Source organism: Melospiza melodia, chromosome W (genome assembly GCF_035770615.1).
Source record: "Melospiza melodia melodia isolate bMelMel2 chromosome W, bMelMel2.pri, whole genome shotgun sequence".
Lineage (NCBI taxonomy): Eukaryota > Metazoa > Chordata > Aves > Passeriformes > Passerellidae > Melospiza > Melospiza melodia.
The window spans coordinates 58,629,704-58,656,510 of record NC_086225.1 but is presented as its reverse complement, the minus strand read 5'-3'; the positions used below and the strand labels follow the sequence as shown (position 1 = coordinate 58,656,510).

The 26,807-nt window shown below is 44.4% G+C and overlaps 1 protein-coding gene across 1 annotated transcript; it reads left to right on the top strand.

Moving 5' to 3' along the window:
• Window positions 1-26,807, top strand: ALPK2 (alpha kinase 2). The gene is made up of 11 exons (XM_063179545.1): window positions 1-72; window positions 2,599-4,077; window positions 7,513-10,357; window positions 12,304-12,451; window positions 13,136-13,263; window positions 13,366-13,401; window positions 14,365-14,639; window positions 14,759-14,847; window positions 15,099-15,316; window positions 16,090-16,138; window positions 19,768-26,807. Exons 1-11 carry the CDS (start codon window positions 1-3, stop codon window positions 20,000-20,002), a joined length of 5,574 nt encoding a protein of 1,857 aa, XP_063035615.1. The 3' UTR covers window positions 20,003-26,807.

The following is a 26,807-nucleotide window of genomic DNA, read 5'->3' as shown; positions in this document are numbered from 1 at the left end:
ATGGAAAATCTGTTTACAGAAGATTTGAGAGCCAAAGCAGGCATACTTCCTGCCGTGACCTGCTCAAACCTGGTGTGTGAATTCCTCCTGTGTGGCTGGGCTTCAAGTGCCTCCTGTTGTGAGCCAGGGCCTGATTCAGCAAGTAACATCATTGGTTTTCAGAGTGAGAGTTGGGACAAGCAGCCACAGCACCCTGGCATGTCCTCATGTCTTCTGCCAGCAAGTGTTCAACTCCCAGTTTATCGGGAAGTGAGTTCATTTCAGGTTACTGGTCAATAGCTGATGGTAAATTACCATGGTCTGTCCCATTCCTCTTCCCTTTGTGAATTTCACTGTGCATCCTCTGTCACAAGTTTTCCTGATGAGCTGAGAGGGTATCGTACTAGAAGTTCTCTTTCCAGTTTATGTCTAAATTCAGTAATTGGATTTTTAAAAAATCTTAATGCTTTCTACTTTCCTCCCAGATGTAAAAAAATAGTATCTCTTTGTCTTGGGTGGAAACCCATGCAGTTTTCTCCTGAAATGTTATTTTGCTTTCATTTCTGTGGTTGTGTCTGACAGTGCATGGAAACCCAATGTAATTTTCATATGGAGAAATCTTGACAGCTCTTTTCCCCTCAATGTCAGAGTGCAGCCTAACTGAGACAATGATAACTGTCTAGTACAATGGCTTTAGTAAAGGCTCTGCATTAGTCAATCTGCATTAAGAACATGTTGCCAGAGCTCTTTTCAGCTGGGGAAATTACCTGCTTTTAAAATAATTTGCAACCTCCAAAAGAGAGGAGAGAGCCATCTGGTCTTCTGAAAACAAAAATGAGAGAAGCATTGAAAGAATGCAACAGGAAACATTAGACAAATGCATATTTGCCTAATGAGGAGAGGCTGAACTCTGAAGGGTATTTCCATGGTACTGTAATACAATGGATGAGGAAAAGATGAATCCCTACTGCTCTGTTTTTGTCCTGTTAAATATATTCATTGGTGTTGAAAAGGGAAGCAGTGAGATCAGAAAGGCCGCTTTGGTTGCCCCGCGTGCTGTTTGTCTGGGCTCCTTGCCGTACATGGACTCAAAGTGTCTGTCACACATCTGATGTTGTGTCCTTCCTGTTCCCCACTTTTCACCAGCCAGGTGACTGTGGAAGAGGTGCTGGTGGCAGGTTTCCCCAAAGGGAGCTAAGGTATCTCTGGCAGCTTGGTGCTCTTTAGGGAGAGGCAGAGGGCAGCCGCTGCTGTGTCACCCACGGGCTCCATCCCGCTCCCGCTCTCTCCCTCCCGCGGCACCGAGCTGGGCCCTGCTCTGCAGGCAGCGCTGGGGCCGGGCAGGGACACCGGCTGGAAGCATCATTCCAGCACAAGCAGGGAGAAGGAAAAGGAGAAGGAACAGAGGTGTTTTTAAATTACTTCATTGGATTACATGGCAAGAAAGCTTTTCCTACTGCTTTTCACTAATTCTGGAATAAATGTAGTCACTTTTTTTCAGAGCCCTTAGTCTGGCATCCTCCAGGAGGTCAAATTGACTCAAAACTGCTACAGTACTTTTCCAGTGCTACCATGTCACACCTTTTCCAAGGTGACTGATGAACCAGAGTGCTCCTAGCAGTGTACAAAAGCTTCTCAAGTATCTAAAATACTAACATTTGGGAATGCTAGGGAAACAGGGGCTTTGTTACAGGAAAAGAGAAATTATTCCACATTTCTTTGGATTCAGCCAGTGGAAGCCTTTTGGTGTATCTCACTTGGATTTTATGTGAATTCAGCATTGCCACACCACTGTGCTACTGCATACCTGCTTGAGGGGAAAACTTGATATGAGCAGGAAATTGAAGCAAGCCCGCCTCATTTCATGTTCTTTCAGCACAGGAATGACAAATATCAAGCCAGAGCACAAGAGAATTGCTTTAAACAGAAATTGCCCTATAAAGTCTAAGCAGGCTGGTTGTTCTGGACATTTCTACAAACAGAGTTTGAGATTTATGTCCCTATGATGCCAATCCAAGGAATAGCCTGCTGTTGTGCCAATGTGACCACCAAAGCAGCAGGTAGCTGTAGCAGTGGTGTCCGTGTGGAAATGTACATTGTCTGCAGGTTCCTGTTTGCATTTAGAAAAGGTGAAAGGCTGTGTACTAGAGCCCCTGTCGAGGTGCCACACGCGTGTGTGGGTGTGCTCAGGGTTTTGTTCTCCTAGCACAGATCACTCCAGACACTGCCAGTAAGTGTCATTGCATAGACAGCCGGGTTAGGGTTACTGCCTTAACGTCTGATCTTGGGTCTTAAATAATGATTTCTTATTTTGAAAGTGCTTGCAAATATGTGTCAACTGACCACCTTTTAGAAAATACCTATAGCCATTTCAGAAGTAATTTTAAGCTTTGCGTTTCTTTTACTTGCAGGTGCACAGAACAAGATCTGCACTTCATTGAGAGCTAGAATGACTTTTCTTGACCCAGAACCACATACAAAGAACAAAACTTGCGCAGAATTTGTTGTTGTCCTAAATGAACTCGTGACAGTCTTCAGGGTAGAATGAGGAAAATGGGAAACATTTTGAACAATGCAAGAGTTCCCCCTGTGAGGGTGAGACTGTGTTGATTTCATCAGGTTCTGACTCTTCAAAAATCATTCATTTACTGCTTGAGAAACTCAGCAAAGCAGGAGTTTTGTCTCCACTTGAGAAATCCCTCAAGACACTTGCCTAACACAGAAGACAACATGGATGTTAAGAATGTAGTTAAATCCCAGGCAACTTTTTCCTGCCTGAGGGATTTGTCAGAGGATAGTGATGACCTGCTTCATTTTAACGGTGTGGTTGATGTCACTGCTGGAAGAGCCGAGGAATACTGCAGCAGGCAGGTGCCTTCCCACCCCACAGATGTAACCACTTGTCACACAGGCAACTGTTGCCTTAACACACAAGACTCTGGATCTCCTCAGTCTCTGGCCGATGTCCAGGCATGTAAAAGGACTGGGCTGGGCAGACCTCTAAGCAGGAATTCCCTGCTGGGTGAGCAGGCAGACACTTTCCAAGGTAATCTCACTGATTTTGGAAAATATGACTCTGAAAATTCTGCTGCTGTTGTGGAGATTTATTCAGAGAAACTAACAAGCGTAAGTGATGACTTGTCTGATGATGACCTGGAGTACTTTGAATGTTCAGATGTGCTTACAGTGCATGAAGATGAAATCTGGAGAAAGAAATTAGAATTTTTACTGGAAAGCGATGAAGATGATCTAAAACTGGGTAAGGATTGTGATGGGTGTGCTTACTTCCTCAGTGAAATGCCTTGTGTGTTCCAAGTGTCAGATAACACTACGCCTATGGATACCCCCATTGGCTTCTGTGAGCATCAGTCAAAAATCAAAGGAGTAAACGTAAGGAGAGACCCCTCTATGTACAGCCAGTCAGCTCTGCAGACAGAGATGACTCTCACTGTTGGACAGCACCGAGATAAAAGTGCCATTTTGAAAGACAAAGAGAAGAATCAAGCGCATGTTGCTTCTGCAGCCACTGGAAATGAACATCCCAGAAGTGAGGAAGAGACTAATGGAAGTGACCCTCTGGCTGCAGGTTCCTCAAGGGACGGACCAGAGCCCACGGACACTGTCCCTGCCCAGGTAGATTGCTCTGCCCATGGCACAGGTGCTGCTTGCCCCGATCAGGCTTCGGGGACAAGGACAGAAACCAGCCCCAATGGGGACGTGCTGGGGGAAAGCTCACTGCTGCTGGAGGAGGGGAGGAGGAATGTGCCAGAGGAAAATGCACAGCATGCTGTCTGTACCTTAACAGAAAGTCTGAGGAGAAACCTTTTCAAGCTGTTAAACCCTATAGAACTTTGCAGATATGTAAGTACTATAGGACAGTCTTTCCAGGCTGCAGCAGCAGGCAGGGAATCCAGAGCTCCGTCTCCCAGTCAGGAAGGTGTCTGTTCAGCACAGACTCCCGAGGAAGCAGAGAGTGTGCAAATGCAGGCTGCTCTGTGTCCCACAGAAGAGGCAGATAACGACAGTCACTGGGAAAGGAAAAGGACTCGGGGGCCGTCTGAGCAAAACCAGGTGCCAGATGAGAACATCGCGTTTGGGGTAAGTAACATCTTTATCTTTTAACACAAAGAGCTGCTCTGCTGAACTCAATGCAATTTATTCCTGTTTGTCACAAAATACTGTAAAATCAAAATTACTTTGAAAGATACTATTCATGTACTTCTGAATGACAGCTACGGCTGGGAGGGAAATCTGGGTTTAGAAAAGGCCCAAGTAAAGCCTAAGCTGTTCTAATTATAGAGTGAGCCTGATAATGGTGAGAGGCACTAATGGGCCTCTGGACAGCTGGATAGAGAAATCTGATATGGAGGGTATTGCACAGGTCTTAGCAAAGTAATGCTTCTTTCTACCCAGAAAGTTTCTCAAATACCTGTTGGTATTTGAGCAGAGAATGCTTTCATTTACTTTCTTTTCAATCTATATGCAAGAAACAAAACCATCCTCCACTAATGGTGCTGGAAACCGAAACCAAATCAGCAGGGGTTTGCTCTGGTTTTTTAACAATGAAGGGAATTCAATGCAGAGAGTTCATGTTACAGAGGTGAATGGAGCTCTGTGATTTTTAAAAATGAAACAATGAAAGACTTGGATGTTACAGTTGACACATACAAACCAATTAAAAGTTAAAACCCCTGTGGTACTGTCCATGTACTTGCATGTTTTACACTGTTGGTAGAAAATGATCTGGAGAAATCACTACAGTTGTAGAGACTGGTATGATACTCTACCAGTTTTCCTAAGTAGGAAAATTGAATCATCATTTTTATTTCACACTGTAAGGACTCAAGATATAGAAACACTATTAAATCATGAATCATCTTATTGTCACCAGTTTTTCTAGCTTGAAGCTGTGTAGCTAATTGCACAGAAAAAAACTCCTTTGTCACAAAAAATTTTTTTTCCAGTTGCACATGCTTTTCTTTGTCTGATCATTTGGGAAAAATATCTCCCAGTTCTGTCGTGTCACAGTAGAGGGACTTTAATCTCACCACTGGGGTGTCTTCAGCAGTCAGAAATCACTGAATTCTTCTTCCTGAAAAATGCTCATAGGTTTCTCTGGTTTTATGGTACATAAAATTCCAACCCCATCTGAGGAGCACATGATGTCCTTGTGATGGGGAATACCCCTCACTGGAATGAATCTTCTCAGAGCTTCCTGACAGGGTGTATGGCCGTGGTTTGCCAGAGGCTGTGTTTGCTTTCTTTTCCCCAAGTCCAATGCAATAATTTAAATCCCAGAAGCCTCTAAGCCAAGAGCAGCTGTCAGGTGCCTGGCACAAATTTCAGAGCAGCCCCTTAAAGTCTTATTGTGCCTAGTCAGTAAGTCTGCATTTCCATGGCCAAAACTCTTCACTGGATAAAAAATTACTATTGGTGTACACAAAAGGATGAGAGCTGGGCACACACCAAACCCTATTTTTAAACATGTGTGTATGACAGTGAAATTCAGGTGTAGCTTCAAAATTATGTGGTCTTGAAAATGAGCCAAGCAAAAGCATCCCGCCTGAATACTGCTCCCTTTTTTGGAGCACTAGAAAAACGTGGACAGCTTCTCACAGCACCCATATAGTAAGCCAGAAACTCCTCAGAAATCTGCCTGTGTAATCTAAGAGAGGCTAGAGCAAATCTATTGCTGCACACAGGTTTCTGTAGAAGTACCCCCAAGTGAGACTGCTCTGCGGGAGCCAGGGGAGGGGCTCGCAGCAAGCCCGCAGCTGACCGCTTTGGAAGGGTGGGATATTTTCCCTGTCCATATGGGAATCGGGTCTGCTGAGGGGTACAGAGCAGCCACGGGATCAGCACTAATGACCCAAGGATTTACACTTCCCCGTGGCACCGAGAGTTCGAACTGGAACAACCTTTGCAGTGTGTCTTGTGCAGCACCTGCTGTGCTGAGTGACTCTCCTTCCATTAGATAGTTAAAGTGCGAGGCTCCTCACTCCTTTCACGACCTCATGGCCTAGCCTCAGGTGAAATTCTTTAATTACCTGCTGCTTCAGAGCAGCTTCATTAATAATAGTTCCAAGACACCAAAGGTGCCAGCTGTGTGATGTTGCATAGTGTGCAGAGAGCCAGGAGGCTTTTCTGGGTGTCATGAGAATCTGGTTCTGTTAGCAGTCAGCCAGCACCCTGTTCCTGTCAGAGTTCAGTGTTCAGCCAGAGCCCTGTTCCTGTCAGAGTTCAGTGGTCAGCACCCTTGGGTCCCTGTCAGTGGTCAATGTTCAGCGCTCTTGGCACAAGGTGCTGCTGTCACTCCTGGGTTACAGAGCCATTATTCTGGTTTTTTCCATATCAGAACAGCCTATTCACATAAAATCTGAGAGATACTTGGTTTGACCTTGCCAAGACAGATTTCTGTCACTTGTAGACAATTTTGAATTTTGTTATCCAAAGAGGAGAGAAGCAGAACTGACACAGGTAATTGGGTGTCTGGCTGAGATGAGAGCTCGGTGCTGCGAGGGAACGGTCCGGGCCTGAGCGGCTGTAGCTCTGTGTCAGAGCAAGTAGGGGAGTCCTGAGCGGAGTCACTGCAGCTCATGACACCAGTCCTGCTCATTCAGTGGGATCTACCCTAGGAATGACAGTTAACATCCCATTTTGTTGCCCATGTCTTAAGTTGGCTCCAGTCTTTCCTGGGAGACACACCAAGAAAAAATCCCTTAGAAAATCTGTACCGCTTTGGAGCATGGGCTCCTGACAGCTGTGCATGGTCAGCCTGTTGCTCTGTGTTGTTGGCAGATGACTCACTTTCTGGCCTTTAAAATATTGTAGTTCTTCCTCTTTTTCTGTCTTTTGAGCAAGAACAGCAGGAGGCTGGCAGGATGTGCCTGTCACTCTGCAGGATAAAGCACAGCTCAGGTCTTTTGTTTCACCTGTCTAAAGCAGATGAAATAACTACAGATATTGAGGTATTTCAGCTACTCCAGGGCAGGTGTGCCATTTAAAAGGGAGCGTCATTTTAGGAAAGGGGAATTTGAGTGGCATTGCATGAAACAGGGAAGTGGCAAGATCCACTAAGGCGGATTGCTGGAGAACAATATAAAGTAAAAGCACTCCCAAATGTAGTGGATTTGAGGGAGCTAAGACCCAGAGACAGTGAGTCTGTATTCTAGTCTGTATTCTAGGGATTGCTTGTTACACTCCCTTTGTACAAACAGAGCGATATAAATATAACATGGCGGCTTTGCTTGCAAAGGAAAATTACCTTGCAAAACCATTTCTGCTTAAAAAACAGTGAGAAACTGTGAAGTAAAATTGATTAGCTTCATTACAAATCCTTCTCTAAGGAGCAACACTTTCAGACTCAGACCCAGGAGGTTGATTTCAATCCTTTATGTTGATAATTACAAGTCAGAAATTTGATTATTGACAAATATTAAAAAAAAAAAAAGTTAAAAAAATGCAAGTCTTTAGGCCTGTGTCAAGCTGTAGTTCTAATTTTTAATTACATTGCTCTATTCTCCTTCTTTGAAGAGTCAAGGTGCTAATCTTAAAAGTGTTACCCAGAATTGTGAGAACCTCTGTATGGAGCCCAGCGCAGAAAGGGAAGGCATCCTCAGCACTTGTGAGAGTGCAGGCACCAGCCAGCTCTCTACTGAAAACACGCTGCAAGTGAAGAATGCAGATTTACAGACCTCTTCTCTTCGCTGTGCTCCTTGTGAAAAGAGAGAAGGTTGTCACCAACAGGTCTTCTCCGGACAAGAAATTATTAGGAATGGCAAAATGTCAAAGAATAACATTTCTCCTTTTCCTCTATGGGATATGGACTCTCTTCCTGATAAACAGGAACGCTTGTGTGCTGTTCTCTCTTCTGCAAAGCTGTGTGATGAGCCAGGGGAGGGAGAGCAGAGGCCTGGGCTTGACATACATGAGAGCAGTAACCCAGATATTCTCTGCAGCCAATCAGCCGATGAGGCTGTGTCTGAAGCTAATCCCAAGTCAGTCCTGGAATCTGGAGAACCTGAGTTCAGCAAAGGAGATGCTGATATATCTGCAGTGCATGACAAGCTGTGGAAACTTCTTCATGAAGATGACTCAGACTATCAAATCCCATTTGAAAGCAGAGGCATCCCAAGTTTAGGTACAGGGCAGACAGATATCAAAGTCACAGAACTGGACTTTGTGCAGGAGACCTGTTCCAATCGTCCTTTGCCAGTGGATTTGATAGAAGAGCAGGGGCCCATCACAGAACCAGCTCATAACCCCAGAGCTGAGAAGGCCGACTGCAATGTTTCTGATATCCTCCTGCAGAGAGCTGCAGCATGTGAGAGTGCATCCATAGGAAACATTTGTCTTGCACAAGTGGTAGGAACAGATGGTGTCTGTCTGAATTCTGGCACTGGGAATGACAGGGAAACACCATCCATTTGTGTTTCAGCAAGCAGTGTCCTCCTAAGTACCCAGGAGTGCTTGGAGCCGAAGCCAATGGCCACGGGCAGGAATGGATCCACTGTGGCTTGGGAAGGGAAGCCTGCTGTTAATAGTGCTGCCCAAACATGCGAAGCAGATTCTCCTCAAGGGTTACAAAGTACTCAGAGTGGTAATTTAGCATGTCCCAAAGCTGACTTATCAGATATGTCACATGGGACAGTTGGACAGTTACTTCACACTGAATACAACACACCCATGACAAATGAGTCTATACCTGGAGAAGGCTGTCATTTTACAGACTGCTATCCAGTGAGGGGAGAACTGGCTTATTTCCCTGAATTGGAAGACATTTTCCCCAGTGAAAATACCAGCCAGTTTACACATGCAGAACACTCTTCTGTTAACTCCGTACATAAAAGTTGTGTAGTGAATTTACAAGAAAAAGAAAATCATTCAGGCTTGAGTGCACCAAATTTCACTAATTCTGACGGCTACCATCTTTCAAAAAATAATGGCTGTCAGGATTTTCAAATTGTTCCTAATGCACAGAAAAACAGTAATGTAATGCAATCGCCTAGTTTAATTCAGATTCATGAAACCATAGCACATAAGAATCTACCCCAAAATACAGACCAACTGCCAGAAATAGCAAAACAAGAAGGGGCAGTCTCTCCCCCTTTTGGGGAGCCATTTTTAAGAGATTTTTATCTAGAAGTGCCCAGCTGTGAAGCAAGTAAACCAGGAGGAGAACAGACAGAGATTTGCATACCTGAGGAACACAGGGCTGAAGCTTCCTGTGACTCAGGAGTTAGTCAGGTTTCAGAGAGTCAGATTGCAGCTTCCCCTTGTAATACAGCAGAACAGCATTCATTTTCTGTTGACAGCACCTTCAGGTCTGATGAAGGGTTAAAAATAGATTCTTCAAAAACTCCCACCTATGCAGCTGGAAGTGTAACATCAGCCAGCGCCCCGCTGCCCAGGGAGGTTCCGAGTGAGCACCACAGCACAGCAGGTGGGGAGGATGGAGGCGCCCAGGATTGGCTGCATTCCCAACAGCTGCTTGGAAACAAAACCCTGCCCTTCCCCACATCTGTAAGCCACTCAGAGGGCCTTCCCAGTGCATCTGCAGTGGCGTGTCCTGCCACAAGAAATGAGGGAAAAACTGGAGTCAAAACCATACAAACTGGAGTCAAAGTAAACAGAAATTTAACTACATTGGAAATTTCCTGCATGCCGTTGAAGGGTCTGTTACAGAGGGTCCCTGGAGAAACCAAAGGAGAAGCAGCCTTGGGTGAAAACGACCATGAGATTCCAAGAGCTCTTGAATATAACCCAGATGAAGCTGAAGCAAAGGCTCCTTTGCACACTTTGACTGGCTCCCGGGCTCCAAAACAGATTGTGAATATTAACACAGAGCAGCCTTGTCCTGACTTGATCCCTTCCAGCAAGATAGCTGAGGCTGAGAATTCAGTTAAGTCCACTGAGTATGATAAAATGGAGGAAGTCAGGACAGAAGAGACTGTGGTAAGGGGTTTAGTTAATTTGCCACCAATTGATTCAGGGAACAACCAGCGTTTTCAAGAACAACCACCCCGCAGAAGAACTCCGTCATTCTCTTTGGCGTGGACCACTCTTGATCCATTCCCAGTCATCACAGAAAGTCAAAGAAATCAGGAAGGGTCAAAATCCTGCCAGATACCAGTGGCTGCTGCAGAGCCTGAGCCCATCAAATGTAAAGAGGATGCAACAAAGAGTGGGCATGCAGCTGCTGGAGCTAAGAAGAAATTACCACCAGCAACTCTGTCCAAAAAACCCAGGTTGGAGGAGAGGGGAAGTGTCAACAAGGACACCAGCTGCGCTAAAAAGTCTGGCAAGAGCGAGGGAGGCGTGATTCATAAAGAGGATAGAAAAGAGCAAAGGAAACTCATTTTGAAAAAAGATAGCAAAGGTAAGAGAAAATGGTTTTTCTTTTCTGTCCTTTCCCATCATTCTGGCTACAGTACAAAATTAAGATTATTGAAAGGCACTGCAGGCCTCTTTCAGATTGACTCAGTCAGCTAAAGGTGTCCTGCCCTCATGGAGCTTTATTTCCAGATTTGTTCACTTAGTAATGAGTGCTGTGTCCATGCCTCAGAGATGAACCCTTTTCCCAGCTGGCAAGTATATTCAATTCATGAGCTTTGTAACCTATTTAAAATAATCACTGCCTCATTGGCCTCTTGGAGTAACTTTGCATGGAGGAACAGCATAATGGTACCACATAACTGCACACCACATAGCAGCTGCAAGCCCACTACTTGTTCTGTTCCCAAAGGGCTTGTTCCCAGTTATGCTCCTGCATTGCAGCTCCCAGCTGCAATTCCCCCCTCTTGGTTGCCAAAGGATTTATTACTAGCCAAGTGTTACTGTTAGCAGTAGGGTGCCACTGATAAACAATGTTTTGAGGTCCTGTGTGCTGACTTCTGACTGGTTCTGCATTGCTTTGCCCTGCTGCAAAAATGACACGGATGAAATGAGCAATATTAAACTGACAGAGGAAACATATAATGGAAAGGAGATCTGGGTTGCTGCCAGAGTTTCTAGAAGGTTGCTAACACTGTAGCAGGATTGTGACTCTGGGCGGATGAGGGATTTGTTGTTGCTATGGGTAGTTTGCCCATATATATATGGTATAAGGACCAAGGTCTTATTTTTACCTTCTGACATGACATTTCATGTTCACATCATAAAATGATTTAATAGTTCAGAGCAAGACTGAACAGTGACTAAAGGTAAGCTACACATTTGTGGAGCTTTTCACACACTCAAATTACTGTGCGGTCTCATGAGACTTCTACTTTTTCTAATCACATTTTAAAAAACCCCAGACTTGTCTCTGTTCAAAGATGCATCCTTTTCCAGGGAACCAGATGTGTGGGAGGGGAGACACATTCCTTCAATGCCTGACCTGTTTCCATTGCTTGAGGCTACACTTGCAAAATGTTTTAAACATTCAGGCTGCATCAGATAACAGTGAATTTTATTCACCTGTTTCAGCTCTGCCTCAGTCTCGACTGAAGTATGTCTGTGGTCTAGAGGACAGTTGTGGCCCTTTCCCTGGCACTATGGGAAGGCTGGTTTGGTTGCTGTGGAATATACTCAGTGTTCTTTTGCAGTATTTCAGCTGCAGGAGAGAAGGCTGGCCAGGCCAGGAATCTGGAGCCATTAGTTCTATTTCTAGAGCTGTCAGGTCCTGTCTGTGTCACTTTAGCCCTGATACAGCGCGGTTCACATGCCCCAGGACTCAGGGACTGCTAGTCCAGTGGGGAGACCTGGACTGGATGGGGCCTGGAACTGGGAATGGGGAAAACCATGGCAGTGTGCCTGACCCTTCAAGTTGGGTGTTACTGGAGTAACACCAGTACACTGTAATCTGCAGGAATGGGATCCCTGAGGGGGCACATGCCATGCTACCTCGTTCAGAGTGCAACAGCTCAGAATTAACACAGTTGGAAACAAAACATCTTGCATTTTACATCTCTTGCATCGAGCAGGGATGAGTGACTTGAATGATCACGGGGCCGATCCCAACACCTTTCTCTAAGTCCACGTCAATTCCCTTTCTTTCCAAGTCCCCTCCAGCCCCCTGCCCGCACCATGCCCATGTGCAAAGACACTGGAGTATTCTGTGAGGCAGTGAAAAGTCCTAGCAGAGGTCCAGGCTGGCAGGACCTTTTGGGACTTTTCCCCAGGCTGTGATCAGCTAAAAAATTCTACTAGTTATTAGTATTGAGACACCAGAAGTCATAATTACTTACCGGGGATTTCAGCATTTGTGTTCTTAATGTGAAATGTTAAAATGCCAAAACAATGTAATTGTCATCAAATCCTAAACTGTGGTTCTTGTGTTTCAAGCCCCCAGGCTGCTGAAGAAGATCCAAGCAGAGTTATTCCCCGACTGCTCTGGAAGTATTAAGCTGTGCTGTCAGTTTGGTGACATTCATGGTGACTCCACCATTATATGGACTAAAGATTCCCAGGTACTGGCTCGGCTGCAGAGAAGGTAAGGGAATGTTTCTGAAGGACTGGGAGTTTCGGGGTAACTGCTGTTCATAGGAGGCAGATCTTCTCACAGTGCATTGATATTGCTCACAGTTTGTGCTACATCACCTCTCAGCTTGTTCATAGCCAGTGTCATCCAAATTAAAAAAAAAATACCAAAGAGGTTTGAACCTCATTTAACCTAGAGAAGGGTGGAAATAAAAGCTTCTTAAGGGCATTAACAGCATCTACCCTTTCCATTTTAATGAAATTAGTTATTTTCCTTGTAATTCTGGTATTTTCCTTGTAATTCTGTATTCTGATTTAAAAAGCTGTTTAGAATGCTTCAAAAATGCAAAATTAAGATTATCCAGAAAAAAAAAAAAAAAGAAAGAAAATACATTTCCATCAAAATGCTCACTTCTGAGAAAATGAAAAATTTTGTAGGAAGGATTCTTCTTAGATGTTCTTTTAAGTGGAGAGAAAAAGTTGCATGAATTGCTTAAACTTTCTATTCTGATTCTTCTTGTTTTAACTCTTCTGATTTTGATTGTTGTATTGCAATACTAAATGTAGTATCAATACATGTCATTATCTGCTGAATAATTATGCTGCGTCTTAACAAATGGTGCAGAGAGATCAAATTTATCCGTTTTTCCAGTGAAAACAGGTAAAATATGTGATAGCACAAAATGCTCTGTTGCAGTGCCCAGGATGACTCTCCCGTCTCTCTGGAAATAGCTGAAGCCAGTTACCGAGACCAGGGGATGTATTATTGCTGCTTGAATAACACGTATGGGAAGGTGACTGCTGAGTTTCATCTGACTGCTGCAGGTAAACCCCAGTTTAGAGTTTTGATTAATAATAATGACTACGACAGTTTCCATTCAGAGTTTTTTACTACAAAATTCTTTTTTTTTTCTTGCTTCCTCCTAGTATTGGAGCGTCTGTCAAGTTTACAGAGTTATGAAGGTAAATATAAAGTGAAGTAGCATTGCATGGCATCATACAGAGACACACACATACACACACTGGCAGCTCTTTGGCACAAACACATGGTTCTTGCAGGTCACCTGCTGTGTAACTGTATCCAGGAGCAAGGCAGGCATGGAGCTTTGGAATGCTTTCCCTGTGTGTTAGCTGGTGTTCAGTGACACCGGGCATGTGGCCTGTGCTGCAGCTAAAGATAGTGCCTTGCCAGTGGGGTTGTCATTCCTGAACAGCCTGCAGAGATCCAGGTCTTCAGTTGGCATGGTGACTTTTCTTTCTTTCCCTTGAAGAATTAGAATTAAGCATTTATTTCCTTGTGCAAAATAAATACAGGACTTATCATGTAGCAGCACTGTATAACTTTTAATCAGAGAATTGGAGGTGGAATTAAGGAGTGTTCTAATTCTGGCCTTATCTGTGCAGTGTTTCCTCTGTGCTTTGAAGAGAAGCAATAGTGTACAGAGGCTAAACCAGAGGTAACTGCAAGGGACAGCTGAAAGGAATTCCTTGTTGTGTAGTTCTGTTCTCCTATTTATCCTCTTTACTGATGGTCCTTGAAATGTTATTATTAGAGACACCTGAAGTGTGGTTAGGATGTTTTAGTTTCTCTCAGTGCTTAACTTTTTCCCCCTTATGAATTTTTTTGCATTCGGATTCCAATGAACATTTAAAGCGGTGAAATCCAGAGTCTTCCTTGATTTCATCTGTAACAGACTTGTAGGCTGCACTCTGGCTTCTCTCCTTATGATCCTGAGCTGCCACCTTTCTCCATACTGGCTTTAGATACCGGCAAGCAGCTGCCTCTCAGGAGCTGCTTGGGGTCCCAGCCCTCAGGAACACAATTTCTGCTTCCACTGAGCATTTTTTCCTCCTCTCTGGAGAGGTGCACCTGCTGTCCCATGCCCACCCCTCCACGTGCCTGCAGAGATTCCTGTTGTGTTTTAGGTGTGGAAGAAATCGAATTCATGCAGCTGATGTTCAGAGAGGACCCCCTCAGCTCCAGCTACTTCGGTGGGACACTGCACGGAGCAATAATGACAGAGGGGCTGCACTTCGGCGAGGGGATGCACCGCAGAGCCTTCCGCAGCCGCGTGCTGCAGGGGCTGGCGCCCGCCTTCGCCCCCGGCCACCCCTGCGTGCTGAAGGTGCACAGCGCCCTCACCCACGGCACCAAGAGCCGCGACGAGCTGCTGCAGAAGAACTACAGCCTGGCGCTGCAGGTGAGCTGCCCCGGCCTCCGTCATCCACGCCTGTGGGCCAAAGCTGCCCTCAGATTCAAACAGATGATCTGTTGAATGTTTTGAGCAATATTCCCATAGGCATGTCTGTTGTAATACAGGAATGCTATGTCCAAAATACTGCGAGAGAGTATGCAAAGTTATATGCAGCTGAAGCTGAACCCTTGGAAGGCTTTGGAGAAGTACCAGAGTGAGTATAAATATATATTTTATATACATATATATGCCTATGTATACCATCCTGTGCCATGGCAACCCACTGATTGCTAGGACTAAAGAGGAAAGAGGAAACCTGGGAGCAGCGTTACAGCTCTTCCAGCTTGGTTTAGAGTTGGTACCTGTTCATTCACTCTCTGAGATCACTGGCCACTTTTGTCTGTTTCTTACCCTTTTACTGAAAGATTTCTCAGGATTTTATTAGTTTCTATCCCTTAATTTCAGAATCATTCAGATTTTTCTTATTCATCGCCCTGCTAATAACATCCCCTATGCCACAGTGGAGGAGGAGCTGGTTGGGGAGTTTGTGAAATACTCTGTCAAGGATGGCAAGGAAGTGAATTTCCTGAGAAGAGATTCAGAGGCTGGCCAGAAGTGTTGCACCTTTCAGCACTGGGTGTATGAGAAGACCAATGGGAACTTGCTTGTCACTGACCTGCAAGGTGAGTTGTCTGAGTAGGGGCAATTTTTATCAGGCTTATGTTCTCGTAAGAGGGCAGTTTGGAAAAGGAAACTAAATCTTACACTCTTAATGGAGGAGTTGTTCTTTTGCATGTACCTTAGTGAATCTGGACACTCAGTATGAGCCAAATCTGCCTTTTTCTCTCACCACGCAGAGATTAATGAAATACCTGCTGAGTGAAAGACTTCAGGTGTTAATGACACCCTAGTCCTTCCCCTTTCTTTTGGGTCCTGGCTAGTTTTGAAGAAATATATTCCTTCAAAAAGAATAGGGAAGAAACACCCTCATGTTTGCTAAGTGCTACCTCAGCTCCCATGGGTGTGACTCCTCTTCAGTCCTGCAATATATCTGGAACAGGGGAAGAAAAACAGAAAAAGCTGGAATCTTAGGAACATCCTATATTCTTTTACATGTGAAGGCAGAAAAAATAGCAAAAAGGCATCTAAACAAGATCCCTGAAGTAATTTAAAGGAAGGAGAAAGAACAAAATCCTAGCTCAGGAAACAAGCTGTGCTGTTGATCACCCTGACAGCTGCAAAATAGTGGCATGAGCCTGACTTCTAGAAACTGCTGGTGACACAGAGAACATCCTCTTCTTCACTGGGGTGCTTTAAAATGCTTTGAAAAAAATGTGACAAATAATTAAAGTGAAAAATGTGACTCAATAAATAATATTTAACACCTCCATATGTGAACATTGTCCTAGAAATTCCAGTATAAGCTAAACTCTGTGTTTTCCTTGCTGCCTTGCAGGTGTAGGGATGAAGTTAACGGATGTTGGCATAGCAACCCTGGCCAAAGGGTGAGTGAACGTGATTTCTCAGCAGCATGCTTGTGCTTTACTCCTCTGACTCTTCACAGTTAAATGTGGATGGGGGAGGGTGCACTGGAAATTCATTCTTACTTTAACTTTAGAAGAAAACAGTCCTTATCTAAGCGTTTTAACTTCTTTGTATTCATATTTATGAAAAACCTGCCTGTAAAGGAAACACTTTTATTTTGTTATGAAAGAATGGGGTTACCCTGTAGATTGAGCTTTGTTTTTCCTGCCTACCTCCCTTGAAACGGGCTTGTCCAAAGGGCATTTCACAAGTGACACGAAGGGTTCTGGTGACAGCAGGTAAGGCTCCTGGTGGTCCATCAGCTGGAGGAAGGTAGGGCTGCACACACGGGGCCAGCACTGGCTGCAGTCCGGGGTAAAAGGCACCCCAGAATCACTCCTGCAGCCAGCAAAAGTGCCAGAACTTTGGGATATGTATTTGTGACACAAGCTTTTATAAAGACTCTTCTCAGTGGGATGCTGTGTTTTGGCCACTTCCCTGATAAACAAGGACAATTGTGAAGAGATTTGATGGTATCTCTCCCCTTTCTCTCTCAAAAACAGCAGTTCTGAGCCTTAACAAAAGATTATTCAGGGCATTGCTAGAGCCTGTTTTCTAGTCGTGTTGCAAAGGCTTCAGCTCTTTTGGGGAAACTTCAGTGTATGTGTAAAGATGTAGACCTGTAATATTCTAACTTTAATCCACTTAAGGCTTCTAGTTATAACACAGGCCAGCAGAGCTGTGGATAGGAGTAGGCAGTGGCTGCTGGACAGGGAAAGGGGATGGGGGTAAGTGCTTTAATTTCATATTCTCCTTTGAGAATCTGGCAGGAGAAAGAAGATCTGATCATGTGTTCAGCCCTTGTTCTAAAGACCTTGTCTGTATACCTCACAATATCATCTAAATTATTAGAGTGTTATTAATATTATATTATATTATACCATTATTAAAAATGTGACTCTAGAATATTCTGGGAGAATCTTGAACATGTGCAGGCTGGCATCCATTCAATTAGACTGATTTACGGATTTACTCTTGCAGCTGTAGATCCAAAGTAAAATCAGTTGAAATAAATGTACATCATCCTGTTACAAACCAAAAGAGTAATAAATGTTTTATTTAGGCAACACCATTCTCAGGAATCAGAAGATTTATAAAAATGCTTCAGTGAATGTTGTCCAGCTCACTGTGGGAAATGATTCCTATAAAAACACACATTGTGTTGGGGAGGAGGAAGTGAGCACACAATGCAAGCTGTAGTAAGGATCACCTCATATAGAAAGGAAAACAATTTCCCTAAATGAACAACCTCCTGAAAATGCTGAGTATAATTTTGTTATTTAGCTAATGGTATTCCTGCAAGATGACAGATTTTTCCTGGTCCTGTATTTTGTTTGCATGCTCCTTTCCTGGAAAGAAGATCTCTGTATTAATGTCAGCAGTTGGATTTTTAATTCTGTGAACATGGGTGGGGAAAATCAACTCAGTGCCTAGAACTCCTGTGTGTTGCTGGGTCTTGCTGCTTTGGGTGTGTTCAGCCGAGCTGCTGAGAGCTAACCTGGTCCCATGAAGGGGGAACAAATCTTCTACTGGTTCTACTGAGCCAGAATTGCAGAGTGGGACTGCTGTGGCTTGCGCTGTGCTGGCAGAGGGGACACAGAACATATCTCTTCTGTACTCCAAAACAGAGTCCACGATGTGTGGAGGAAGGAATTTTGATCTTTTGTCCTCGCTTTGTGTGTTTTGCCAGGGAGCTGGAAAGCAGAGGAGCCCAAAGCAGCGGTGGGGTGAATGTGCTGCAGGAGCTGCACTGCAGTTCTGTCAGGAGAGGGCGAAGTGGATCTAGGAACGCCAGGGAAGCATTTTTAATGCGGCCACAGTGCCGCTCCTGAGCCTTAAAATCGGCTGCTCTGTAGCCTCTCTGGCGAACGGAAACAAAAACAGCACAGCACAGTGCCTGGCTCTTTGCATGCAATGTGCATGAGGGCCCAGGGATTTATCCAGGAATGGTGCACAGAAAGGAGGGAATCAGGAGCACAGTAACCCATGGTTATGGTCATTAACTGGAGTGCTGGTTGCCAAGTCTGGATCTGAAACTCTGCCTGGTTCCAGGGCACTGACAAGTGTAGCTTTTCCTTCACATGGTAACAAGAGGCATTGGGGAGTTTAAGCCTGAGGGCAAATCCAACATTTCCCCTTCAGATTTGAGGAAGATTTGGTTTGGTTTGGTTTGGTGCTGGATAGAAGAAATTCTCTTGCTGAAGGCAGGTTTGTTTGCCTGTGAAATTCCTGTTTTGTGGGTGTGTCTGGTGCATCCACCAACACAACACATATCTGTGAGCTCTTGAGAGCAGCTCAGTAAAGTCTGAAGTCTCTGATTTCTCCAAGGCAGCAAGAGAACCATTGATGGCCCTGCTGGACTCCAGGATGCAGTCTTGGGGTAACAATGACATGGCTCTTCAACCTGCTTTGGTTAAACAAACACAGAGCTCACTTGGAGAGGAGAGGAAAATCCCTTCAAGGTTCACCTGCTGTTCAGAGCCAGCTGAGTGGGGTCTCCAGAGCAGGGTCTGTCTGTCAGCAGGAGCCTGACTTCTCAGAGCAGCAGTATTCTCTTTAGCACTGTGTAGTCTGCCTGAGGAAGGATATTCTCTGGATGCTGGGAATGAGCATCCTCTCTTCATTTAAGAACCAAATCTTGTTTGGTTGGCTTTGTGTAGTCACAACTCACAGTTCACCTCTGAGGACACTGGATGTCCAGCAAGCCAAGGGAACAGGGTAAAACAGGCACTAATTAAGGTTAAAAAAGGAGAGAAGCCCCCTGGCCTTTCTTTTTCCTTCTCCATCTTGAGAATTTAACCAAAAAGGCTCCTTTGAAGAGCAGGTGCACCTTTTAAAATAATCTGATGCAGCTTAAAAAGCAGGCCCTGGGAGGACTGTCAGCATCCAGAGCAGGGTGAAGAGAGGAGGGATACATGTGCCCTGTACTTCTCATGGTGGGAGGTACAGTGGGGGCTGGATGAAACTGCCTTCCTCAGGAACATTCCTTCCATCCTCCCTGAGGGGCTTGGCTCCTTGGGATCCTGTAGGCAGCCAGGGCAGGGCAGCAGCATAGCCTGGAAATGATGTACATGTTTGGATGGAAACAGCTTCTAGTTCTGAAACACCTTGTGCAGCAACCTTGTTTCTTCATGGTGGCCACCAGAACTGTTCATAGAGAATGATGTAGCATGGATTTCCTGTGTGTATGTTACTGAGAAAGGTAGCCAGCAGACAATTTTATTCCCAATTTAATGCCATGAAAGACAGTGCCAGGACCCAGCCCACAGAGCTTTGCCTCTAGTGCTTTTCCCTCTTGTGTCACCATTTGTTATCTGGTTCCTCTCACCTCCCAATGACCCAGTCTGAGTTTCTGTGGCAGTCGATGCTTCTCAAGCCAGCATGGGTAGAAGAGACTTGCTTATTGCTTTCAAGTTGCTTATGAGTCAGCAGTCATGCTCTGCCTCCCTGTGCTGAAAATGAATCTTGAATTCCCATTTGGTTTTTTTTTTTTTTTTTGTTTGTTTGTTTGTTTTTTGTTTTTGTTTTTGTTTTCCCTTTGCTGCTACAGATACAAGGGGTTTAAAGGCAACTGCTCCTTTTCCTTCATTGAGCAGTTCAGAGCCCTTCACCAGTGCAATGAGTACTGTGAGATGCTGGGGCTGAAATCTCTCCGAACCACTCATCAAAAACAGAGGAAAGCAACACCCACTAAAAGTAAAAATCTGCCCAACTCATCAACAGTAAAGAAAATGGTGCCCAAGAAGGCAAGAGAACCTAGAGACTTCATTTCTTCAGAGCACTGAGTCTCACTATCCCACTTATGAAACTACTCTTGAGGACAGTGATATGCACCAGTGACCTGAGGGGATAACTTTGGTCTTTTGCCTTTTGACATTGTTTTGGAATCATCCTGATGCTGATGCCAGCAACCAAGGAAGAAGTTGATCCTCTGCTCTTGGTGCCTGAGATTTAACACTGGGACAAGGTTTTGGAAACAAACTATGCCATCTCCTGGATTTCCTTACAGGCTTCTGTAAACTGGCATTGGAGAAGAACATCTCTGTGTCTACATCCATGGCCCTGTGGTACAGCTGCTATGGAAACATCAATATATTTAAGATGCCAAGTACAAGATTTGCACAGTATTGCATATGCATATGCATGCTGGGTTATTTAGAACTAGAAGTCAGGAAAGGTGAAGTTTGGAACACACTGATGATTATTAAAGTTACCACTTCCATTGCAAATCAGAGCATAACAAATCTTGGACTGTTCAGTGGGATTGAGGCTTCTCAGTACACTGCTGGTACCTGGCTTTTGGAAGTTCCTACAGATGATGCCTATTCTTTACAATAGCGTTCAGAAGAATTTCTGTGAGGACATTGTGACTGTTTCCAAAACAGGAGGTTTAGAACATAAGGCAAGGGGCTTGAGCATGGTGGGATGGGAACAAAGCTGAAAGCATTGGATAAATGGTGTTTCAAGTTAGAGGCAATAGATTTTTATCAGAATTTTGGGAAGTGTTCTGTTTGAAAAATGCCAAGAGCATCTCAGCCAATTAATATTCCAAATGTATGTTGTAGTTAGGTCCCAAAGTCAGAGATGGAGTTTCACTCTATTGGCTAATTGCCTTCAGCTTTATTGTCCTGGTCAGTTCAATGAAAATCACAAGCTGACCTCTCAGAGGGAAACACAGCCCTATTAATGCCAAGGAAATCCACATTCCTAATGATGACAGTATAGTGATGATTCCTTAAGATGTCTGGTGTGCTTTACAGTGGGGATCTGGAAGTGCATGTGTCAGATATGGATTTCTCCCATATTCTGGTGCTTTGGCCTCTAAAAGAAGGAGTGGAGTCATCTTCCTGTGCACGTACTGTGGTTATTTATTCCTCAGCACAGTGGGAAGATGGACTGCCAGAGGTCCCAAACCTTCCTGACCCGATGCCTTGTCTGCCAGGAACTATTTAGTGTGATAATGGCGTTTGATAGACTGGACACAAACACCATTGTCACACTCCACAGCTCTGGGAGCAGGTCCTTAGCCTGGGAAGGAGTGTTGGAGGCACGCTGCAGACTTCAGCAGAGGGGGTTTCAAAGACCTGCAAAACAGACACAAGACCACGTTTGTGCATATTTAGATGTGGCATATCAGGGTCCTCCCAAGGAGGCGGGACACAGGATCCTGAATTGGTTTGAGGTGAATATTGTGTCTCTGCTAGCTGTGAGAATGTAAAAGCTAAATGGCTTTGAGTGGCCTTACAGACAAGGGAGATGGACAGCACCTGAGAAATAATCTGTACTATTCTAGAGGCAAATTCCTGAGGAGAGGGATGAGTAATTTTTGCAAGGGCCTGTGTCTTCCTCCAAGTGGTGGAGTCAGCCCAGAATCAGCATCAGACTTTTATAGCTATGTCAGACCTGAGGAATCACAGTGCTGGGGATTATATTTGATTTTCATATACTTGTTTTTAGCAGCATTTTTGAGTAGCCCACATGCAAGACAGCCAAGCTGGTCTATAGTCCTGGTCCTACTGCCCCTGTGCTATTCTATGATGTTCTTCTGGGACACATCAGCACCTGTACATCAGAGAATTAAACTCTAGGGTCCATAGCTGCGGTGCTCATCTCTGCACAGGCTGGGTGTTTCAGAGTGTTTCTCTTGTTGTTTAGCGTGCTAGCCAAATAACATTTCTGCACACTCGCAGTCTGAGAGTAGAAAATATCCCATAAAAGATTATGTGGACTAAGGAGTGGATTAAGAGCACACAAATATGCTGCACAGGGATTTGTAACCCATGGAAATTCAGTTATATGCCATCATCATATCTGAATGCTGCAGAGAGGCAGAGAAAACAGAGAAGGAGGAGCACATGGAAGGGGGGAGGTTAGAAACCAGGGCTGGGGTGAACAGCAGTAGCCTTTATTATTTCTAAATACTGAAAATTGAACTTATTGAATGCCAGATTATTACAAAAGTAATAATCTGGCATTCCCATCCCTGCCATGAAAGCAAGCCTAGAAATGCTCAGACATGGCTGACTTCCAAGGGGTTTTCATGTCCCACTGGTTCTGTGTTTTGAGTTTGTAGTGCTGCAGTGGGACAGTGCTGAGCATTTGAACACACATACAAAACAGGCAGATGTGCAGATCCACAGGTCAGGCTCCTATGCAGTCCCAGCTATGAAGGAGATAGCTCTGAAAGAAGGAGACGAGCTCCAGCACACCCTGAGCATCACATGGCACTGGGTCTTTGGAATTAATGATGGCAAAAACCCAGTCATGCCAGAACATTCTGTCAGTAAGGATGCAGCTGTGGCCCTGAGGTTCACGGGGCTGGTTTTGGTAAATGTGCCCGTGCTGCAGCTGGTGAGAGTGAGAAATGAATGCCAAAGGGACAGAGGTGCTGTACCTGGCTTTCTAATTCCCCTCAGTGTTGGTGTCTTCCCTTTCCTCAAACACATTTTACTCAGCCTACTCTCTGCAGCAGAGGGGAAGGATCATGCAAATTCCTACTAATTAAGCTCCCTGAGGAAAAGGTTGGCAATCCTGTGCAGAGCAGGAAAGCCCAGAAATCCAGGCAGAAGGACTTGACTTCACTGCAGAACATGTAAGGAGAAAGCAAAGCAGCTGATGCCACTGCAAATAAGCAATTTTTAGTCCCTCAGCTACGTGGGAGCTTCCAGCAAAGCAACAGGAATACTTCCAAGACAAAATAGCATGCAAGAAAGAGAAATGGCCACGAGTTTTTAGTACTGCAAGAGGAAAAACCCCAAAAATAATAGGAAAGCTACAGGGAGAAAACAAAGCATAAACATCAGAGGAAAAATCCCCCTTTTGTTTCTCTTCTGCCGGGCATCTGTGTAAAGAATCTCATTGGGATGTTCCAATGCAGAGGGCATTGTAAAGAACAAATGTGTTTTCAGGAGGGTTTTTTGAGATGGGTCACAGAACCTGTCCTTCCCACATGGCCAGGCCTGGAAGCGTTCCTGGTACCCCAGAAAGTCTGTCAGCTTCCCCAGCACCCCATCTCTTAAAAACAATAAACAGGGTGGCTTACACTACCCTAACAAAAGCCTAATCTCTTTCCAAGTGCAGGTAGAGATCACTAGGTCCAAGACATTAAATCCTGTTAAATTACACAGTTGAGCCCTGGGTATGTGTGGATATTTTAGTATGCCAAAGTGCTTAGTGTTGGAAATCCACCTGCACTATTTTATTTTTGTTAATCTCTTTTAGCATTTCCTTTTCCTCACATGAATTTTGCTCAGGGAGGCACTTACCATCGGAGACAACAGCCAAAGGATCCTCTGGGGTGTTGTTAGGGCTTGGCAGAACTGGGATTCTCTCGCTGGACGTTTTGCTGACTGTCTGTACTTGAATCTTTGGAGTCGTGGATTCTTTTCTGAGTTCCCAGCAGTGGGCAGCTGCTGCAAGCCTCTGCTTTCTGTGGACACCTTTCCCTCTCCCTTTATGGGATCCTGAGGTTTTAAAGTAAACAATTCATTCTTGTTCTGATAAGTCATATTAAAATATTGATCTGGGGGAGGGAGATGACCCTTGCTGCACTGAGCCGGAGTCACCTTTAGTCAGACTAAAGAATGGAAAAAAGCTCAGAGACTTCAATTTTCTCTGTTCCTTCAGAGAGCACTTGTGGGGAGGGAAAAATGCAAAAGATAAGGGGGTTTCAGCTCTTTGTTTTGCTGAACCCTGAGATGAAGAGTGTTTACCCTGGCTGCATATTAATTGCTTACTTCTGCCAGTGAGACTGATTTCATCAGTTTCTCAGTGCTCATCTCATGTTCACTGCTGAGGCTTGCCAATCTTTTTTCTTTCTTAAATTTTGAGGTACTGTCTGCTTTGCCTAGTAATTTTCAGGTTTTACTTTTTCCAGCACACCTGGGAAGTAGGGGGAAAAACCTGGCTTCAGTTGAGCCTGTCTGAACAGCACTGGCAAACCCAGGGATGGTACACACCTCCCAGGACCTCATCCAACAAAGAGATTGTATAAATCTCCAGTTTAGGGCCTGATGAATTTCACTTTTTAGGCCAAAATAGGATTTGAACCTGAGATCTTCTCTGAACATAAAATAAAGTCACATTTTGGGTATGAGAACATTTGCTAGTTAACTAACAGTTGTTTCATCACTTACTTCCATTACCACTTGTGTTCTATTAGAATGTTTTGGAAAAGTCTGAAGTAATAGTTTGGGGGTTTAGGAAGCAACATTTTCAGTATGAATACTTCACAAAAGTGAGGAACCAGGTAATTTTACTGATTTTGACTGGATGTTCCGTCCAGCAGCAGAAAACCATCATGAAATCAAATTTGGAAAACATTCTGTGTCTTGCCCTCTCCTCCTTACACCCTCTTGGTTACCAGCTGATGACACATCTTTTTTGCTTAAATCTGTCTTGGACTGCAGATCTGTCATGGCAAGAATAATCTATGGTTTCCTAAAATGCTGATTCCTAATCCCAGTCCTGTTACGTAAATAGTAATTCCTTGTTTGGGACTGGTCCATGCACACAGTGTAAAGATGACGAAAATATTTCTTCTACTATTTCAGAGTCTGCCCTAGTCGTAGAAGATGTTTTGGGGAAAGTAGGTATCTAAAAATGACCTATAAAATTATATCAGCATCCTGTGTGCAAACTCCTTATGCTACTCGGAACTGCTCTGAAAGTAAAGATGTGCATTTGAAGTCTACAGAAGATATATGACAATATGCTTAATCAGAATAAAAGAGGACAATATTAGGTCAGGAAGACCTCATATTAAAAAGAAATCAACCAACCCAAAACCAAAATGCCACATGTTGTCCAAAACTAGCAGGAAAAACCCCAAAATGTGCTACTTTTAATCACAGCAGAAACACCACTTATTTGGTGTTTGTGAGTTGTGTTTCTGGGGAAAAAAAATCCAGTTTCCCTCAAAATGGGTCTCTGCAACTGTAGGTGAAGCACTGGTCACTCCACAGGGAGCCTGGGGAAAGTCTGGAACTGCATTGCAACATCCAGCACTGCTGCAGACTGGTTGGGGTCCAGTTCTCTGAAATGAAATGCCAAAGTATTGGGAAATTCCTGGAAAAAGAAAAGGAACTGGTTTGTTTAAATGTTACTAAAGGTGACACAGGGGCAGATAATGCAATATACATTGCACACAGACCTGAGGGCCAGATTCTTCCCTTGGAAATACATACCTATGACCCCAAGCAAAATCATCTAACTTTGAAGTGCAGTCTAACTGTGAGGCTGGCACTGCTCAGAGCAGAGGACTGACTCCTGTGATCTCCAAAAGTCCCTTCCAGCCTAAATGATTCTGTGCTTCCATGTTATATGCAGAGTTCCTGGTGAGTAAGGTGTCACTAGACAAAGGACACAATTTGATCCCTACAAAAGCTCTTTCCTCTCATTTATCTTATATACAATATGAAAGATATGTTGAGGGAAATGGAAATCACAGGGATGGTGTCTTTTCTGTGTAGAAACAGTGGAAGAACCACTTCAAAGCTGAAGGAATAACTGCAGGGACAAAAACCTGAGCTGTATCTTGTGGCTTTACTCCAGCACATAATACTCTTCAACTGATCTGGGGCTGGCTATTGCCATCTTTGGAAAAATCCTGCCACTGTCCCACCAGCTGTGGGCATGGCTCCCTTGGCTTAAAATTCCAGATTCAAAGATTTAGGCCAGAATCTTTTATGGAGAAAAATTACACATAACCAACAGTGGAAGTGAATTTATCCCTTTGCTTTCTGAATGTCAGTAACTGTGCTGACTCACATCACTTTTGGATATGGCCATATAATTTTTGAGAGGACATTGCTACAGGAATTCTTGGGCTCAGAGGAGGCAAAGGTGGTGTTTATCAGCTTATCCCAGAGTACTGCAGCATTCAAAGGGCATATTTACCACAATCTCATGGACAGAGGTAAGGGCTACAAGTGCTGGAACACTCAGTTACCAGAGCTCAGTTACCAGAGGAGAAATGCTGTGATCCTTGTCAGTCAATGGCCACTGGTTAAAGATTACCTGTGCTGGTCACTCCGATGGCTGGGTGGAGAAAGATTAGCTCAGAGCAGCAGAAAGTTGAGCAAAGGTCTTTAACCTGGAAGCCATGATCTCTTCTGATTTCTGCTGGGGATCAGTAAACGAAATTGATTTGAGTTTCCCAATCATCAAACTCATTACATCAGTTCTGGATCACCCTGGCATTTCCTGTAACCATTCGCCCTCTGACAGAGAGGGGTTGGGAATTATCTTCAGATTAGGAGAGTAAGGTCTGGCTGACAATGTACTCTCCATGACATTGCTTCTTCCCCAGCAAAATAGTTGTGAGCAGAATTTAAGCAATTTTGCTGCAAACAAAAGGCTAACACAAAAACCTTGTATTTACCAGTCCCTCAGGGTGACTCTCCTTGTCCCAGGAGATCTGCTGGCTCTGCAGACAGGTGTGCTGGGCACACCAGTGTACAAAGGATGCCCTAGGGTGGCTTTGAGGGAGCACTTCCGGCTCTGTTAGTCCCCTGTCCCCTGAGCCACACATGAAGATAAGCAGCTTTATTAATTTTTTGTCTCTGCAAGTAAAAATTCTGTTTCAATCCA